This window comes from Alligator sinensis, unplaced genomic scaffold (assembly GCF_000455745.1).
Source record: "Alligator sinensis unplaced genomic scaffold, ASM45574v1 scaffold277_1, whole genome shotgun sequence".
Classification (NCBI taxonomy): domain Eukaryota; kingdom Metazoa; phylum Chordata; order Crocodylia; family Alligatoridae; genus Alligator; species Alligator sinensis.
In genome coordinates this window covers 3,765,934-3,787,245 of record NW_005841899.1, presented here as the reverse complement: position 1 = coordinate 3,787,245, position 21,312 = coordinate 3,765,934, and the positions used below count along the sequence as shown (strand labels likewise).

General features: G+C 43.7%; 1 protein-coding gene across 1 annotated transcript in view; it reads right to left on the bottom strand.

The window, feature by feature from the left end:
• THSD7B (thrombospondin type 1 domain containing 7B) overlaps positions 1–21,312 on the bottom strand; it is a 685,311-nt gene that overhangs the window by 171,056 nt on the left and 492,943 nt on the right. Inside the window, exon 15 of the mRNA XM_025197580.1 lies at positions 13,936–14,114. Within this exon, the coding sequence (XP_025053365.1) occupies positions 13,936–14,114 (179 nt within the window). The remainder of the gene's footprint in view (positions 1–13,935; positions 14,115–21,312) is intronic.

The window sequence follows — 21,312 nt, the reverse complement described above, 5'->3', positions numbered from 1 at the left end:
CCAGTATGAAGGTGGATGAGACCGCCAGATGAGAGGATTCTAGGTTGGGGTTCAATCAGGAGGATTCTGGGGCCCAGTGTGGGCCGATTATGATGAAAACAGCTAGATGCCGTCTGCGAGGCTTGGGCTGCGGTGTAGGGGAGGAATGGAGCTGCAGATAGTGCCCCCTGGCATCAGGGCACAAAATGAGCAGCTTCCCACTTAATTAACATCTATTGATTAATTATACCAACAAGGTGTGGTGGGCGAGAATGCGGGCGGTTAGCCCAGGAACAGGTGGACGGGCCACGGTTAGATCGGCCCCAAGCAGGCCCCCTGTTACACTCCCAAACATATAAAATACGATCAAGCAATAACCCCTCCTCCCCTATAACTCATATTTAACGTTCCATCATTTAGGATTATATATTAAATATCTTAGTAATTGCATGCTGTATAAGTGCATTTAAATAAGGACAATAAAGAGTAAAATATAAAGGCTATACATCTTTTAATATTCACCAGGCAGGAAAAAAGCCCTGCCAACTAACCCCATAATCCAATCAGCTGTTTGGAAACAATTTTATGTGGAAATAAAAGCTATGCAGTTTTACATACCATGCCCACTTAGTGTTGGTGTATTTCTGTGGTGTATTTAAAATCAGACCAAAATTACTGATCGCAACTAGAGTTCTAACACTAAAGGGATGCTTCAGAGTATATAGGTATGTGTTAAAATACTATTTGTTAAGATGCTGCATTTTTAAATTTGATTTTAAGGGGTACACATATGTAAATTAAGGGATAACGTAAACAAAGCAAATAAAATGATTAAGTTGGAATCTCTCACACCATTTTTTCTTTGTTCTTTTAAATCAATTACTTCTTAAAAATAGCACAAAGTTACAGCAGAAATCAAGGATTCATTCTAGTGTATCGCTGGTTCACAGCTGGCTCCATGAATGAAAGGCAGAGACTTATCACAACAGAAGGACTTGTATTAACTCTAAATTGGGTTCTCACGTCCATTCAAGAATTAATTTATTATGAAGAAAGGCTCCAACCTTGGTATCCAGAAATGACTGTAGAGCAGGAAGGTAGTTTGAAATAATGGCAAAGACTAATGTCTGGTACCATGAGATGATTAGTGCTTTCACTTAAGTGTAAAGCGTCCTCAGCACTTACTAAATTGTGTGGTAGCTAATAACTTAAGGTGGCAAATAATGCCTCTTAATTCAGGCTCTCAATCCTCTTTCTGTTATGTCAAGATTTTCCAAAGATTTCAATGGTAAACACGAGCCTATCAAAGAGAAGTAAGGAGATGATGCCACATTTGTATAAAGCCGGGTCTGCGCTACTAAGTTTTGGTAATGCAGCTTGTTATGTGAGCAAAATACTCCATGTAAGCTCAACGTCTACAGGAAACAGACTGCTTAGACCGTTTCAACCTTTTAAAATGCTCTAGAAGCTGCCTCCTCCCTGCAGGGTGCTGTGGTAGTGTTTGCGTAGTGAAGAATAGCCTGACGGGAACACTACACCCAATTTTGGTCTCTTTGCTTTAAAATGATGCTGAAAGAAATGGAAAGCATTCAGCATTCACACTATCCGGTATGAGGTTTGGAAAACGTTCCTTACCCCTTGTTAGAGAATCAAGACGTTCATTTAACTTAATAAAGAGATATTTAAGAGACAAATTGATTAAAATCCATTAAGTCCCTATGCAGGTTATTTACCGCCCTACTAAGGGTTTAGTTTTGTTTTTAAACTACTAAGTTAAGGTACTATAGGATCTAAAGGGAGAAGAACTGGCTAGAAAAATAGAGCTCTAAAAGTAATTGTGAATGAGGAATCATCCTGGAGTGTCAGGACATATTACTATGCAATATCTTTATCAATACTTTGAAGTATAACAGAAACTCAGCTGATAAAAGCTGCAGATGATAAAAAATGTTGAGTTACAACAGCATTATAAATAGCAGTATGGTTAGGCCTACAGAGACCTGGATCTCTTGGTAAACTGGACTAACCTGAACATACATGTTAATATACCTAAAGGCAAATGTTTTATCTACTGAGGTAGTTAACTGAGATGTAGGTCAGATTAGGGACTGCAGAAAGGTGCTCAAAAGAAGTTTGATGAAACTGCTTTTTGCCGGAAATTGTAATTTGTTAAAACCAAAAGATGTGTCAAATTCAATGAAGTTATTATGGAAACAAGGTAGCTCATCTACCAGTTTCCTTACTAAGCCACCTGCCTCCAAAGACCGTTGCTCTGCAAGAGGCTGGACAGTCTACCAGGTAGGTTTCTTCAAAGCTCCAGCAACTACAGCTTCTAGATTCCCTAACTCTGGACTAACTGACAGGCAAACTGTCTTGTAGCCTGTCCTGACATCAATGCTTTAAAAATAATTTTGAAAACTGGGGATGGGGGGTAGTTACAAGCATGATTCAAGGTCTCAAAACCCTGTTTTGGACTTAAGAAGCTCTGTCTATTTACTTTATTGAAACGAAATAACTTGGTCCCAATATTTGGGGAGCAGATTTCTGATAGAAGAGACCCCTTTAATTTAGCAAAGTATAACGCACTCCATTGACTGAGAACTGAAGCTAGATAAAACTAGAGGATGGAAATAAGATATGCCTCTTTTAACAGGGTAATCAATCACTGGCACAACTTTAGGAAGGCTTTCTTACTTAACTGCGAGATTTCCACTGTTCATGAGTACCCAGCACTGATCACCCTAGGTGTGTTTCTAAAATGTAAATTCTTGCTTACCACATGTTACTTGACTTGATGCAGGATGTAAGGAGCACAACTCTATAGTCAGCGTTACAGCTATAATACGGACAATATGATCCTGTGATATTCAGTTGGGAAAACATAATTCTACTTTGGGAATACACATGCCCCTAAGAGGGAAAACTAATCTCATGCCATCTTGGACATGCCTACAATCCAAAAGAAAAATGGAGTGCTTATTGAAGCTCTAATGATGTCACCACTTCTCATTTGTAAACCTAATTCAACATATAGAGAAGTCGGTGGAAATATTTCTTGTGAATTCAAGGGGCTTTTGTTCAGGCCTCATTTGCCTCGATAAGTAGGCGAAAGATTTCATCACATTTATATTATTAGCTTTTGCAGCTCTCTGTAAGAAGCATATGCAAGTAAATCCCACAGAGTAAGTCATTCTTAACTTTTGACCATGTTTTCCCTTTAATACCTTTTGAAATTAGCAAATCAAATATAGCTAGAGGACAATCAACACTTCATAGAATTAAGAGGTTTTTATAGTAACTTACAATTTCTTCAGGGGAAAATCAGTATTTTTTCTGATACTGTCAGACTCAAAGCCACCCTCAGAAAATGCTAGCTCTTAGTTTTCATTTGTTTTTTGCCTAGAAAAAAAATAATAGAGCAATTTTCTTTTGTTGCAAAGAATTCAGAAAGACTACAATAGGCCAGAACGTTTTTAACACTATGGATTCCTGCTTGAAATCTCTGGATTTATCTTTTGAATTATGTTTGCACAGCAAACAGTGGTAACATTGCATGGCAGCCTGTGGCACCACTGAAAGCATCTCAAGGTAACTCGGGGTGCTATGGCACCCTGACTGAGAATCACTGACTTCAAGCATGGACATATTTTCACTGATGGAATTTACGGTGGTTTTGCACATCAGTGTAAATTACACTGGGATCCTACACTGGGTGGCTGCATGCAGTGGATGGCTTTTATAACACTTTGTCATTAGGTGAGGGAGGGAGCAGGTTATGTAGGCTGTTTGTCCTAAATGAGCAACTCTCCCAGAATAAATTATAGACTCATGACACTTACCCTGATATCATTTAATCTGATTTCTTCCTAAGATAATTCTAGACTGGATTTAAGTAAGTGATCAGTGTTGGGCTGCACAATATGTGCCCATTTCTTTTTTAAACCAGTGGAAATGGCAAATTACATTGATGTAAATGCATTGTGCACCCATGCACTTACTGTGGGATTGCATTTTGCTTCTTTGCTGATCTGTCTGATTTATGAGAGAAAGCACTGAGTTATGGATGATACTCTACTAGGCATCTACTTAAATTGGGCTGGCTGCTGATTATTTTCAGGTAGCCATTGCCCAACCAGTAGCCTAAATAAAAGCAGCTTCACACCTCATTAAAGTGATGTTTGACAAGATCCATGGCAGAAATGTGCTCTGCTTTGTGGACTCTTCCCACTCATCCGGATCTTAAGTGCAGCAGCCAGCCTCACTGTACTGCATGCACTGTCTCTTCACATCCTACCAGTCTCCGGTGTTGTGTTGTCCAGTGATTGGGCTAATCAGCATCCTGATTGACTCAATCACTGAGGCTGGCTTAGAGACCTTGTACTTTCCCTGGGGCCCTTGTACTGCAGGGGAAGGCTTCCCCCACTTTCCTTTGCTCCCTGCTTCTGCCACTCACCTCCAGTACCCTTTTTTCCCCCTTTCTTTCCCACCTCCCCCAGGTGATTTTGTGCCAATTTCAGGCGGGAAGGGCATTTGCCTGATCTTCAGGAAAAGCAGGGGATTGTCTGCTTTCCCTGAAAATCACGAAAACAAGATTTAAGTACATCCCTACAGGTTACTGCAGCAGGCCTCAGCATATGATCTACAAACTACTGGTGGTTCACAAGGCCATGGCCACTGGGCTACAACTGCCCTGCAGATTTTACCCCCACCTTTTTCAATTCAAAGTTTGATAATAAGGGTGCATGGTGCTATATGAAATACAAAAATCTAGAACTCTTGGTTCAGAAATTATAACTTAGACCAACTACAAATCACAAAAAAGTCTTTCTGCAAGTTTTCAGGCTCAAATGCCCTTCATCAGGCTCTGGGAAAATTAAATATGGTAAAAAGTTCCCATAAGTAGGAAATAAACTTCATTTTTGCACAGAGGGAGCTGAAGCTGGAAATCTATCACTCTGGGTCCATGAGAGTCTTTGTGAGTTGTTCTGAGTTGCTCTTTGTTGTGTAGATCAAGTAGGATTCCTTCCCTGGAGGTGTCAGGTGGCAAGCAGGGTGGTGCTCCATGACATAGTTTGAGGCTTGACACTGGTTAGTTGGTCCAAAAAGTTGAGGAACCATTAACTTAAAGCATTTCCATGCTATTTTTTTTGGTTTCTAATGCTTCTATTATTATGCTAATGAAGAGAGCAGCCTGGCTAAATAGTGATCTCTTCAATGAGTTAAAATTAAATAAGGAATCTTGTAACAGGCTTTGTCTTTAAGGTGGCTCTTGTACCCTCACGTGGCCACCCCAAGTCTGTTCTGCCCTCCAGTTACCTCCCAAGATACTGTCATGTCCTTGCCTGGCATAACTTGCTGTTAATTAGTAAGAGGTCCTCAAGCTACCAGAGTGAAATCTTAGGGACTGCACTTTGCTTGGCTCATCACTGAGCTAGCTCTGTCTGTCCTGGTCCGTGACCAATTCCAATGTGAAGCAGGGCATCTCTATTCCCAATTGGCCTCTGTTGGCCCCCTTATTCCTCTGGGCCTCCTTCGATACATCTTGGCTCATGGGCCCTCATGTCACCTACTCAGTTTCTGCAGGGCGTTGGTCAGCCCACAAATTAGCCCACCAGGGATGGATGGCATGACAATTACATAAGAAACCCAGCACCTTTTACCATGCACTCCTTCGTGGTTGTAGCAACCTCAATGCCCCTTACACAAACAACCTTAGGGGCTTCAATCATCCCAGTGCCCCATTGCTAAGCAGCCATACTGGTCTGCTTGCACCCATAAGCCACCCTATTTCTCACAGCACAAAAGCAAACAAAACTATCACCAGGGTTGCCATTCCTAAGGCTCTCCCCCTTTTCTCTGTAAATTGGAGTTGCCTTCACTAAACCCCTACCCTTTCTTACCAGTTATTAGTTGCCAACTTCACCCTCTGACCTACTCACTATACTCTCTCTCACTTCTAATAACTTCTTCCCCACGGGCTGTCATGATTAGGCTTGCAGCACTTAGCATTGAGCTCCTTTCCCACTGTGTCCTAGACCAAAGTAGGCCTCCAACCAAGGAGCCAGGCTCAGATAGGTCCTAGCTTGCACCTTCCAGTCATCTGACCTTTCCCTCTTACAATCAGGTCTAGATGCTACTCATTAGTATAATCACCTGCTCTGAACTTTGCTTGGCTGGCTGCAAACCACAACTTGCTCCAAGTCAACTGTCTGCCACTTTTGCAGCTGTATAATGCTAAACTCTCTCCACTTAAGTTACAGGCCCTTGTTACAATCCTACCAAAAGTGGCAATGTGGTCATACTACTAGGGAAAAGTAAGAGTATCACAGGAACATGCAAGGAGAAAATGAGGAAAGCTAAGGCACTATTTCAGATGCAACTGGCAAGGGACTCTACAAGTATGTCATAAAGAAGAGAGAGATGAAAGAAAGTGTAGATCCTTTATGGAATGCTGAAGGCAATCTAGGAACAGATGATGCAGAGAAGGCTAAAATATTTAATCCATCTTTTGCTTCAGCCTTTGCAAATAAAGTTGGCTAGCAGATGATGAGTTCAGCTGGGAGGAAAGATAGGGAAGAATGCAGGAAGGTGTAGAGTAATGGAAGAACAGGTTAGAGATTACTTACAGAAGTAGACCTTTTCATGTTGGATGGGATACACCCTAGAGTACTGAAGAAATTATCTGAGGCAATTTCAGAGCCACTGGATATCATCTTTGACAACTTGTGGAGGTTGGGTAAGGTCCCCACTGACTGGAAATGGGCAAATACAATGTCCATCTTTAAGAAACAGAAGGAGGAACATCTGGGGAATAAGAGACCAGTAAGTCTGACCTCAATACCTGAAAAAATCATGGAGCAGGTCATCAAAGAATCTATTTTGAAGTACCTGTAGGAGAACAAGGTGATCAGGAACAGAAAGCATGGATTTACCAAGAGAAAGTCACGCCTGAACAACTTCCACTGCTTTCCAAAATCAACCTATGAACCACAGAGAACAAGAGAAAGAAGTGGAAACTGACACGTCCCTTTCCAGCACAGGGACTGAAAAGCTGTGGAGATCTGGGGAGACCCTTAGCACACCCACCCACAAGCCCCACACCAGCTCCTGACAAACCCCCTACTCCAAAATAGCCTGCAAACTCTTGAGCACAGGGAGATGGAATTGGCAAGCTGCTTTCCAATACAGGGGTTGAAAAGCCATGGAGATCATCCCAGCTCCCTTAAGAAACACAAGCAGGTAGACACACAGCCCCTCCATGCCTTACCACTCCCCACCCTCCATCTGGCAGCAACTCTCCACTCCGACATCTATCCCAAATAAGCCTGGGATCTTGGCAAGTGGCATCCATTTCCTGTCATGGGGTCCAAGTGGCCCCTCCTCCCCCCCAACCCCACCCCCTCACATATATTCATCCGTACATCCCCAGTCAGGGAACTACTGCACAGATTTTGTAAAATGTAAGTATGTTCTTTGTTCAAGTCAATCTGTCTTTTTTTAATTCTCTTTTTTTTTGAGAGCAGGGAGCAGAAATTGCAATTGTGGGCCATAGCTTCTTCCTCTTTCTTGCCTATCAGCCAAAGGGCAAAACCCTGGGCACTAAAAGAATTGATGGTCTGGGTACTCTACTACCCTCTTGTGGCATTTTGGCAGCAGTGTAATCCCTAAAAAGCAACAGTTCTACTTAAAACCGTTAGTAGTGTATGGATGGACACTTCCATTATGGAAAAATGTGAACCAGTTCCTAAACAGTGACATTCTTGGAATGGGTTAAAAGTTGTGTCAGTCTGCACCCTAAGATGCAGGGTAAGACCTGATATCTGATATTTTCTCTTTTTTTTTTTCTTGTTTATTCCTGTATCTCTGTCTGTATCTCAAAATATGGTTAATGATTTCTTGTGCTTGGTCTTATTTTTCTTTAATAAATCTTTTCTTTATCCTTTATAACGCACTTATTTTCAGTGATAAATGTGATGCTAGAGTATACGGCCTTACAGCCAGGCTTCTGCAAAGGAACAGGGGAATCTTTTCTGAGCACATGACCGGACAAGGGTGTAATTCTTCTAGCTGGTGTAATCCGCTTTGCTAAGAGTTGGCCAGACCTGAGAGACACGGGTGAAGCTGAGACACCAGAGGTCAGGGAGGTGACCTTGGGAGCATCTCAGTCCATTCTCAGTGATCAAGTAGCAAATGGCAGAGAGGGGCTTGGGGCAGAAGGGAAACACTAAAGGTGTGAGGAAACCATGGAAGTGTCTCTCAGAAGCACACTCACCCATTCAGTGGTTCAATTAGGACAGTCCAAAGTCCTGCACTTAGGACACAACAATCCCATGCACTGGTACAGGCCGGGGCCTGACTGGCTAAGTAGCAGCTCTGCAGAAAAGGCAAGTGGACAATAAGCTGAATATGAGCCAACAGTGTACCCTTGTTGCAAAGAAGGCTAACAGTTTACTGGGCTGCATTGGTAGGAGTGTTGCCAACAGATCCAGGGAAGTGATTATTCCCCTCTATTCAGCACTGGTGAAGCCACATCTGGAGTAGTGTATCCAGTTTTGGGCCCCTATTACAGAAAGGATGCGGACAAATTGGAGAGAGTCCAGCAGAGGGCAAAAAAATGGTGAGGGGGCTGTAGCACATGACTTCTGAGGAGAGGCTGAGGGAACTGGGCTTATTTAGTCTAGGGAAGAGAAGACTGAGAGGGGATTTAATAGCAGCCTTCAACTACCGGAAGGAGGTTTGGAAGAGGGTGGAGCTGGACTGTTCTCAGTGGTGGCAGATGACAGAACAAGGAGCAACAGTTTTTCAAATTGTAGCAAGGGAAGTTTAGGTTCGATATTAGGAAAAATTCTCTTACCAGGAGGGTAGTAAAACACTGGAACGGGTTATTTGGAATGCTTGTGGAATATCCATCCGTGGAGGTTTTTAAGACCTGGCTAGACAAAGCCCTGGCTGGGTGATATAGTTTGGGGCGGTCCTGCTTTGAGCAGGGGGTTGGACTAGATGACCTCCTGAGGTCCCTTCTAATCCCAGTTTTCTATGATTCTATGATATCCAAGGTTGGGGGAGCTGGGGTGTCACACTGTGACCTTGACTTTGGCAAGGCTTTTGAAATTGTCTCCCATAATACTTTCTTTAATAATAACAGACTAGATGAAAGTAATGTAATATGCAAGTGGTTGGATCATCATACTCAATGAGTAGTCATCAATAACTTCATGTCTAGCTGAGAGAAGGTATCAAGTAGGGCTCTCCATGGATTTGTCCTGGGTCCAATATTGTCTAATATCTTTGTTAATGGTTTGGAGAATGGGATTGAGAGCATGCTTAGCAAATTTGTGCATGACACCAAGTTGGGTAAAGTTGCAGGCATTACAGAGTGTAGGATCCAGAATGATGTGGATAGACTGGAAAAACTGTCCAAAATCAATCAGGTTAAATCCAACAAGGACAAATGCAAAGTCTTGCACTTGGGATGGAATAACTGCATGCAAAAATGAAGCCTGGGGAATGACTGGCTAGGCCGCAAGACTTCAAAGAAGGAACTGGGGCTCACAGTGGATCAGAAGCTGAATGTGTGTGTTCTTGTTGCAAAATAAATAAATAAATAAAATTCAACAGCATACTTAATTTTATTAACAGAGATGTGTCCTGCAAAGCAAGGGAAGTGAATCTGCCACTTTGTTTAGCATTGGGGAGGTCTCACCTGGAGCCCTGTATCCAGTTTTGGGCTCCCTGCTTCAAGAAAGACATGGACACATTAGAATGAGTTCAATAGAGAATGACAAAAAAGATTAGAGATCTTGGAAATATGACTTACGAGGCTGGAAGGACTAGGATTGTTTAGTTTGGCAAACAGAAAACTGAGGGACCATTCAGTAACAGTCTTCACATACCTGAAGAGTGGCTATAAAACAGATGAAGATAGACTATTCTCTATGACTGAAGGAACAGGACAAGGAAGAATGGACTCAAGCTGCAGCAGAACAAGAACTTTCTGACTATGAGGGTGGCTAAGCACTGGAACAGGTGACTTAGGGAAGTCTCAGAATCCTCTCCTTGGAAAGTTTCAAAAGTAGTTTAGAAGTACACTTGACTCACATGGTTCACTCAGGAATAATTCGTCCTTGAGCAGGCAGTATGGATTCATGGGTTCCCAAACTCTGACAGATTACGCACCACCAATTTAAAATGATACAACCTTAAGTACTACCAGCAAATTTTGTCATATAAAGTAATTATAATAGATATGTTAATGTGTTCCACTGACAGGTTGTCTGCGTACCACTGGTGGTACCCATGCCACAGACTGGGAACTGCTGGAGATAATCTGATCTCATGAGGTTTCTGCCAGCACTTTCCCCATGATTCTGCGCATTTCAGTGTATACAAAGAAACAAAAATATTTTAAAAGTCTTCTATATCTAGAAACAGAACAGAATAAACCTTGAATAAAACTTAGCAAATTCTAAATCTAGGCTTTCCAAATAGGCCCTATGGCACATAGAACATGAATACTGTAAACACTTGCAATTTAATGACTCATTCTTCTAGTTGCATGACCCATAGGGCATTGTACAAAGCTCTACTCAAACTTAATTATTGCAAAAGCCTGAAAAAATATGCCTACGTAAGTGTTTTGCCCCTTTGTCAATTAATTTTGACAGAATATACCCACTGAGCTGAGAGAGAGGAAAAACTTCAAATAATATTTTATCCATTTGAGTTAGAGTATACGTGTGTAGAATATAGTTAGGAAAACACAAAGTTTGTTTCCACATATAATATTATTTAAAAATTTGCTTGTAAATTTCTTAAACTTCTTTTGGGTAACAATTTAGTGATAATATTTTTTTTCCTAGCAGATTACAGATATTGAACACATGGGCTAGGGACAGACATTCAAAAAGCCAGAGCCTGACTTGATTCCATCTTTGCAGGTTAGTCTAACCTGCCTAAATTGAACCAATTTGCAAGTGAATAGACATTCATTGTTAACTCTAGAAATGCAGGCACATGCCTGCAGTGGCTCAGGCCAGAAGCCAGGGGGGTGCTAGAGTAACCCTCAGCTGGAGGGAAGCTGTGCTGGGGGGGGCGGGGGAGGAGTATGGACAGCCCCTGCTGTAACCTGGAGTGAACTGGCCAGGAAGGGGGTTTAATTTCCCCCTCCGCATCCCACCATCACGGACCCAAGCCAGGGATTTGCCGGGCACTCCCCTTTTGCTGCTGCAGTGGCGGGGGTGCAGCCAGATGCCAGCAGCATGGCCCCCTGAGGCAAAGGGGGCAGGGAGTAGGCTTATACCTCCAGACCGCCACTGCTGATCACTCCCTGAAGAGGGCAAGAGATGGGATAAGCCCCCTCCTACCCTCTTTGCCAGCTGCCGGAGAGAGGGGGGAATAGCGCCTCTCCCTACTCCCTTGTGTAAGGGCCCCTGCCAGCCAGCCTCTAGCCACAGCCCCACCCCTGGAGCAGCAAGGGGGCTGCTAGTAAATATATATATTATTTGTGTTCATGGAGCAAAAAGAGCTCAAGAAAAAATGCAAAATTATTTTTCTGTCTTAGAAAATAACTAAAATGTTATTATCAAATTCGGTTTTGGGGAGTGTGATCCATACATTCCTGTGAGAGTTACTGTACTGAATGCAAGATTTGACCCAAAGTGAGATTCTAAAGGTGTTACTCAGAGGGTTAAAATAAAGACAATGAAATCCTGTAAATCTAATTTTTTTTGAAAATGCATTTTAGTTTTTAAAAGTCAAATTTTGATCTTACAAGCACAGAATGAGTAAAAAAGGAACGTGATGGTCCCAGTTACGCAGCTAGATGGGATGTACTTGGATTGGCCAGGGGTTACCTTGTGTTTGTTTGTGCATAGAAGAGTGGTCTGTGACTGGAGTGTAAATGGAACGGCTATACAAATAAGGATAGGCACTAGATAGAAAGGAAGAGTTCTCAGTCACATGCACAATAGCCTAGTACAGTGGCTGGCAAACTTTTCAAGCTACAGGATGGAACAATGCAGCTTCAGTCTGATGTGAACCAGGTTGCTTCTGTGGCACTTCAGCATCAGAGGACTTTTTCTGTACCCAAGCCAGGGCCAGGCAGCTGAGAGCTGAGCCCATGCTATGGCTGCTTCTCTCAGCCCTGCTGCTCTCCAGTTGGGGTGCAGGTATAGCATCCAACTGTGTGGACCTAGGCCAGGGCTGGGCAGCTGGAAGCTGCATCCCCACTGTTACCACTTCTGTGCCACATCTGGGAGGTGGCAGAGGGAAGAAGTAGTGGGGAGGGAAGAAGGGAGGGAGAAGGGTCAACAGTATGGACGCAGCTTCCAGCTGAACAGCTACAGCAGGACTCCCCACCAGCTGGAATCTATGCCCATACTGTTGCCAGGGAGAGGGTAGGGGGCAGGGAAAAGCAGCAGCAAAGGCACCTGGAAGGCAGTTGCCTTGTCCCACCACAGCCCCTCAATGCTTAGCCCTGGTGCAGCTGCAGGCATAGGCAAAGCCCTTGGGTTCTGCAGACTGGATCTAGTGGTTCCAGGAGCCAGATCTGGCCCATGGGACACATGTTGTCACTCCATGCTCTAGTGGGTTTGAAGTTGCTTGTAGAGCCTGCACTTGAAAAGGGATATGGATTTGGTTTATTGTTTTCCCAACATGCACTGGTTGGCTGTTCAATGTACGTGCATGCTGTATAAAATAACCAAACCCTTATAAGTCAGGCCACTGAGCCTTATTCCAGTGCAGACTTTTCATGCAGTTCTGCTCCCAGATGTTTTGAAATATACAGAGTTCAATCACTGGATTGTAATTCATTATAAACATAATGGGCTCAAGATTGTGACATTCAAAAGAATGATTTCAATTACAGTGAATCAAAGGACAGCAAAGCCACTTCTTAAGGGAGGTATGTGTTAATCTTGCTTTGTGTTCAGATGACGGCTTTGCAAAGCAAAATGGAATACAGGTGAAAATTTACAATTATCTGGCATGAAAGTAATGGAGCACCTGCACCAATACTGAATTACCATGTTAGGTGTCTAATTAGAAACAAACAAATTAAGAAAAATTAAGAAAATAAATTAAGAAAAGTATATGTTTTGATATCAGCTTTAATAGAAAATTTGCTTTTAATTACCACATGATCTAAATAATTAGTTTTCCATGTGAAAGTGTTTCATTTTGTATTAATGTAAATCTGTATTAGCACATATTCCTGAAAATTGTCTTGTAATTGTTTTATAGTAACTTAAAAAAATTCCAGTAGGTTGCAGAACCCAAACCAGTAAGATCACTAACAAGATCATCTTTTGAAATACCTAAGATCATTTAAAGAATACCACGTTTTTTAAATTACCACAGCAGAGGTGCTTAAAATGTTAAACCTTACGGCATAAAAGCTCTTTGATAATATTTTGGATTTTTCTTAGATGCACATCAAAAGGAAATTTGAGAACCTTCAGTAATTATTTTTAAAGGGAAGCCAGAAGCTCTGTTGATAAACTGAGTCAGTGGTGCCCAACCATCCAATCCTGCGACCAGCTGAGTGGTGCAGGTTTGGTCCACAGGCCAGATGAGGTCTGGGATCCATTCCAGTGTGCAAGGCTGAAACCTGAACCAGTACATGGGGCTGGCTCTGTTAGGGCCTGATCTGGTGTGTGGGGCCAGGTTGGCTATGATCTGATCCAGTGCAGGAGGGCAGGGCAGCCAGGGCCCAATCCAATATATGCAAGTCACTCCAGCACATAGCTCCAGTCCTGCATACCAAATTAGGTCGCATCCCCATTTGCCACCAAATGCTGGACCCATTAGGAGACCCCCCCTGGTGGTGGCGTAACTCTGTAGGCTGGAGGTCAAGCACCACAGAGCTCAGTAGTTGAGAACAGTACTTTTTTCATGCTTCATAGAGCATACTAATCAAAGCAAAAATACTTAATATTCTGTTGGCTACTTGCTCACCTGATTCTTGAGATCCAATTTTGGACATGGACGACCTCCATTATAAGGCTTTTCTTTCAGCCACTTTGACCTTATTTTCATCCCAGTTCCACAAGATGAACTGCAAGGGGCCCAGCTAGACCAGTCACTTAGCTTGCAATCAAATGGACAAGGCACTATACAAGCTTCTTCAATGTAACCTAAAAACAAAAATTCAGGGAAAATACTTTAGTTGACCAACAAGATATGAGTTGTTGACCCCTAATTTCTCAGCAAAATCTACATAATGCTTTCAAAGCTATCGAACAGATATATATCACGGAAAGAATTAAGTCCATGGATGTGAAACAATGCATGCTGAAGGTGCTTTTCTTGACAATGAGCTCATTTAGTCTCTGCCTTTTGGCTAAGATCAAGTGTGAGCTAGGATTCATTAAAAAATTCAACAGTCTCATGGTGGACCCAATAAACTTAAATAACATTAAAGGGATACAGATTTACACTTAAAAGAAGTACAGGCAACCCTTGCCATTCATGGGGGATATGAGGACATATCCCCCGCGAATGGCGGAATCTGCAAATAAGACACTGCGTTCATGAATGCAATGCCCCCAGCAGCTGGAGGGGCGGGGGGCACAGCGGTGATGGCAGGAGCCCAGCAGCAGCAAGCTCCCAAGGAGCTCCTGTAAGTGCATAAAGTGTATTTAAAATGTGGGTTTGGCATTCATGAATATCTGAAACCACGAATGCCGAACCCGCGAATAGCGAGGGTTTCCTGTAACTGTTTGAAACTGTACCAGCCACTAGGCAGCAATTATGTATCCTTACAGGAAACCCTAGCACAAATCAGTTAGCTCTGGTGCAATGTGTAAACATCTTGGGCATTTTTGCATGTGCTATGGGATGTGGCACTGGGCGCTTTAGCTGCACTAATTAAAAGTGCCTGCATGTCACATGTATTAGCATCCCTGTGTGTTCCCCTGCTGAAAAAATGGCAACATGGTGCTTTAAACTAAAGCTCATTGAAGGTGTTTTATTTCAAAGTGCACCACTGCCATTTTTTTAGCAGAGGTGGCCTGGAACACTGATGCACATGACGTGGAGGGCTGCCAGAGTATGTCAGTTTCCATGCTCCAGGAGACTGTATTAATCAAGTCTGCTCTGATTAATACAGAAAATTACAGAAATACAGAAATTACACTGGATTTCCAGCATGTCGGAGTAGGCTCTGCACATGTGTATATGTGACGGGGGCACACTCGAGGCCAGATCACAAGTCAGGCTGCCCACCTGCCTAGGGCAGTCTGCCTTAACTCATGTGCCACGACTTGAATGTTATTATGATATAATAAGCAGGAGGCTGCCCTTACATTACTCTGATGCCAGGGGATGCTATCCACAGCTCCATACCTCCCCTACACCATTGCCCATGCCTCGCAGATGGCATCCAGATTGTGATTGCTCCCCGGTCTGAGGCTGGGGCAAATTCAGTCCAACACTGGACTCCATTTACACACACACTCACTCTGCTCCCCCTTTCACAGGGGCCTCTAACATACCGCCCATTTCTGGGCCACACTCCCCTGCCCTTGCTCCCCTTGAGTAGCCCCTTTGGGCTTCACTACTTGCGCCTCAGTGGGAGACATGCAGCCCTTCAGTTCCCTTAAGGTCCGCTATTCTATGTGACCTCGCCTTATGCCAAACACCAGGCTGACTCCGTTCCCTTAAGGTCCGCTATTCTATGTGACCTTGCCCTATGCCAAACACCAGGCTGACTCTGCCCTGGGCCCCTCACCAGACCTCTTGACTCTGTTCTCACTCATAGGGGTTGGCCCATGTACTGTCCTTCAGGCTGCTCTCGCAGCCCTACTCAGTACCCCCCTGGTTCAGCCCTTCAAGCCCCCTTCAGAAGCCCTACTCTACACCCCCACACATGCAGTCCTTCAAGTTCCCCTTTTTGCACCCTACTCTGTGCAGGCCCTCACCATAACTCTTCCCAACAACACTGCCCCCTCCAGGACCTCTGGGACCTTTTGTCCCTGCTGGGCTCAGGTGCTTATTAATGGGTGAGCTTGACCCCACTGATCCCACAGCTCTCACAACTACTCACCAGATGGTGGGGGCCAGGTTTAAGGTGCCCATAGTCGTGGCCAGGACCAGGACCCTCCAAACCATCCCCATAGCTCCTGCCCTTACCTCCAAGATGTTCCTGAGCCATAGCTCAGCCTACTGATGTTTCTCTCTCGGCCACTGGCAGCAAACTGCTGCCTCACCCTATATAAAGTGGGTCTTAAAATGGCCACCTAATCAGGCACCTGCCAGATGTCTGCCTCTAGTCCTTAAAGTGGCAAGCACCCAAAGGTGCGCTGCCACAGTATAGGAGCCCCTTAAATCTAAATTTACATCGTGTTATCTGCTTTTGGTCACTGGGGTGGAACTAGTTGCCTATATGTGTTCTTGCTTATTATACTACAAAGTACATTCTCCCTGAAGTTTTATTCAATTATTTTCATGTCTCTGGATGTTATTTTGGTTTAAACAAAAAGAGATTTTTTTAGGTATGTAGCCATAAAGGGTATAACTGGCCACAATAGCACCTCACTGGCTACTAGGATCAGGCAACATCACAGAAGGGTCATACCCTGGGAAACAGCCAAGAATATGCACCTGGAAAATTTGTTGCAAACAGCTGACTATGACTATACTCTATCTTTGAGCCCGTTCATTTTCCATATTCTCACTTTTCCATTGAGATTTTCATTCCATCTAAGTTCTCTACACATTATTTGCACAATAAAGTGCTGATCTGCTTATTCTAGTGATTATACTACTGCTCCATTAATTTCATGTGATACTCCTGGCAGGACTTCCTAGCCAATAACTGATACCAGAATTACCATTTCCCCTTTCAGGTACAAATCCTTGGCTCTGGACAGGAAGAGGACTTCAGTTTTGTAGTTGCAAAAAGGTGCATTAAAGAGGTCCTTGTACCCGCTGGCATTATGGACACAGATAGGCACTTATCCCAAAGCTTACTTTATTAAATTTAACAAGAAGATAATCCTCTTATCTGTCAAATGTGCACCTCATGGAACTTGTATGACAGCATCTGAAAACCTACAGTGCAAGACAAAATCCACATGACAGAATCAATGCCTACCATCCTGCATTTTTTTAATAAAAAGCTGAATGGTCAAAAGTCAAGAAGCAGCTAGTGACATATTGCTGCATAAGCACTGTGTTGATGTGAGAGAAACAGCATATACAGAGAGAAAACAGACTTACTGTAAATTGCAATTGTTTCTATTTTACATCAATGTGATACTGAAGTAGTAAAGCAAGCTCTCTGCTTGAAGAAGGAAGAGAGTTGCGTACCATTACTTAGTTATGGAGGAAATGACTTGACAGCCTGTGGCTCATCCTGGGCTGATCCACCCACCTCACTACGTCTGACCACCTTCCAGGCTCCAAGTGCTTCCCTGGGGCACCTCACGTCTGGCTGACCCCCTTCCTGGAGCACACCCACCAGCCTGGGAGTATAGCTGCCACCACCCAGGGACAGGCTTGATCCTGGCATTGTTCCCCCTGGGAAGCACAGGCCTAGTAGCCCTCGAGGGTACTTGACTCACTTCAAGAACTTGGGGTGCTTCCCTCAGTCAGAAGCACAAGTAGTGGTCTCCCTTAGTCAGCCGAACCAAGAGGACTCCTAGGCATAATCTAGACCCACTCCCAATAAGTCTCCCATGCTAGGTACAAAGGAGAACTTTATTGGTTACAAGGTGTAGGGTTGGAATAGGGTACAGAGTTGAGTAGTATCAGAGAAATCCCATAAAGCAAACAGGGTGGCTGGGGTAGCATCTGAGTTACTGCAAGCTATATATCTAGTTAGGTCTCAGGTAGCTTACTCACAAGTATCATCCAGAGGCAGTTGGAGATTCCCTCTGGAGGCAGGCAGTCCATTGATCATGAGTTGAGAGAGAGCATGTTTCGCATGGTCCAGCTCTTCTCTCTCTCTCTCTAAGTTTTCATCATGGCTACTGCCCCTCCTCCTGAGCAGTCCTTAACTTATATAGCCCTTATGACCTCATTTACCTGGTCCAATGGATGCCAGCACCTGTTGGCTGCCAGCTAACCAATTTGAAATGCATCACTGGTTGCCCGCCAGACTGGCAGAGTCTCTAGAAAAACTAGGGAGCCCAAGCCCCTCACCCAGGTATGTGATGCCAGTCACATAGAAAAGAGGGAGCAGGTTTCCCCCCTCCCTCAGGGAGGTATCCAACTCAGGTTACCAAAAGAGATAGGATAAAGTGTGTACTCTCTGCAGGGCCCATACTAACCAAATTGTCACAGAGCAGAGTTTTTGGAGAGAAACAAAGGTAGCCTTCTGCCACACAGCCGTCATAAGATATGTTAAACTGTTGATGTATAAATCATTTAAAAAGCGCCTGAGCAGGGACCTGAATGCTGGACTACACCTTAGGGGTGAATGTGGGTAGGTCCTGAATGGAGTTAGGTAACTCATTTGTCCTAGAAGTAGGTGCTTATTTCTGGAAAGAGATGGGAACAAAGTGGTACCTTGCTCTACAAAGTTTCTCCTAGACAGCTCTGTGCTGTGAATCTCACTTTGTGGTGCCAAACTGTCTCCATAACTTGTGTATGGAGTTTAGGTCCCTAAATCAGAGCTATTGGTTGTATTCCAGAAGCCAGACATTGCAATCCTTTTGTAGATCTAGGCTTCTGTTACTTGCTAAGGGTTATGTGGGAAGTTTATTGTGAAAGAGTATTGAACAGTGCACTCCTAGGCTAGCAATCAAACCACTAATCCATCTTCCTTCAGAAAATGGAAAACAGCTTCCAAAAAAAATTTCATGGAATGTTTTTTCCTTCTTTCTTACTAAAATTTTTGTTCTGACAGGAATTTTTCAGTCAGTTCTTATCTGGCCAGGATTGCTAAATAATACCCTGAAAACCCTCTCCCTCGAGCTGATTATGTCTCTATCATGAGGGACTTCCCAAGGTGAGTCATAGTAGTGAAGAAGACCAGAAATTGGCTCTCCCTACAGCCCATCAACAATGCTTCTGAATAATCTGGATATATCACTGCCAAACCATGGATGATTCACCCTCCCCAGTGGCAGAGACAACTGACTTCTTCCTGTTCAAGGAGATTATACTAAGTCTTAAACTTTGATTTTAAGGTGACAGCATGTTGGATACTTCACTGGACCTCCCAAGGATTGCAACCTTGACATGGGTTGTGTGCTACGAATGATTTCAAGAGCAAAAATGTCTCAAGTTTTCTACTCCAGGCAGCGTTACCCATGCCAGCAAGAATGAGAGTAAGGTTTCCAGACTAATAACGATCCAAAAATAAAAATAAAGGTCCTCAATGGTGGAGCAAGATGATGAAGAAAAGGCTGCAAAGTAGGGGTGTGAGAAATGGTCTGCGTTCAATTCGGATTTGGCCTGAATCAGGGACAGTGATTCAATTAGTTAATTTGGATCACTGTCCTGATTCGATTCAGCCAAATCCAAATCTGAAGATTTGATGCTGATTTGGACAATCAGCGATTCGGCCAGACACAGCTTTAAATGTTTTTTCTATATACCTCAAGGTACCAGGCATGGCTCATGAATACTGAAGTGTTGGGGCAGATGGAGCATCCCACAGGAGCACAGGGGGGGCCCTGCATGCTTGAAGTGGAGGGGAAGTACTTCTGGTCCACTTCTGGGTCTGCCGCCGATCGCACGGGGGGGCCCCCTGAATCCCTCCAGCTTGGTGATTGGCCATGGAGGTACCCCAGGTGCCCCCCCAGATCCAGGAAGCAACAATCACCCAGCCGGGGAGGTCTGGGGGGGGGGGTCACCGCACACTCCATGGTGGACCCAGAAGTGGACCAGAAGTACTTCCCCTCCACTTCAAGCATGCAGGGCCCCCCCTGTGCTCCTGTGGGATGCTCCATCTGCCCCAACACTTCAGTATTCATGAGCCATGCCTGGTACCTTGAGGTATATAGAAAAAACATTTAAAGCTGTGTCCATCTGAATCACTGAATCTTTCCAAATCTCTCAGAATCAATTTGGAGGGTTCTGATTCGATTCAGAGAGATTAAAGTGTCTCCTGATTCAATTCAGATTTGGAGATCTGGCCACTGAATTAGGCCGAATGTCCACCAAATTGAATCAGGGACTGAAGCTTTGCAGAGCCCTACTAACTGCACAAAATACTAGCACCTGACTGACAAATCATAGCATGCGCCTGGGATTGTCACAATGTCCTTATTGCCAGAGCTATGACTGGTGCAGAAAGCTGCTGAACAGATCATCATTCTGTAAGTTTTATGTTACTTTATATTGCTCCAAAGTGATGTAAACAAAAGAAGAAACCAAAGAAGAGATGCAGTACTTGAAAGGCCCTGCTAAAAATGAACGTGTCCAGCAGTGCCTCAGTGAAAAATTCTCTGATCTCTCTGATGATCTTGACACCTCTCATCACTGGGAGGACCTCAAAACAGGCATCCAGGAGGTGTGCAAAAAATCTCTATAGACTTCTCCACAAAGAAACATCAGGACTTGTTAAGTGAGAATGAAAGGGAAATTTAAGCTCTTATCAACCGAAAAAACAGGCCCTTCAAACCTTGGCAGAATGATGTAAACTCCAAACAGATGCAAAATATATACTGCTGCATTAAAGCTGAGACACAGAGGAAAATTTGAGCGTAAAAATAAGTGGTGGGAGGACCACAAGCAAAAGAGATTCAAAAGTTTGAGACAGCTACAACATGCCTAGTTTCTTCAGCACAACCAAAGCTATCTATGGGCCAAACACAGGAGCCATCCCTCTGAGGTCCAAGAACAGCACAACACCCTTTAAAGACAGATCAACCATCAACACACAGTGGAAGGAGCACTTTCAAGAATTCTTGAACTGAGATTCTGATGTTGAAGGCAATACAATCAAAGTCATTCCACAACACCCCATTAAGAACTACCCAGCAGGTCCACCAACTTATCAAGAGGCCTTGAAAAAAGCTATTAAGCAAATGAAGAACAAAGCATATGGTCCTGATGGAATACCAGTTGAAATGTATACACAAGTGGACAAAACATGTGCATGTGGCACCAGCTCCACTGAATAGGACATTTCATATGGATGCCTGACAACCAGCCCCCTAAACAGGTCCTATACCTCCAAACTTACCGATGGTCACTGCTCTAGAGGTGGGCAAAAGAAGAATTTCAAGGACACGTTGATGGCCACTCTAAAATATGCAGTATTAACATCAGTACCTGGGAGACTTCAGCACTGAATTGTGCCCAGTGATGCCATGATGTACAACAAAGCATAGATCATTTCAAGCAAATTTGCCTCACTATGGAGGCCAATAAACAGGAGAG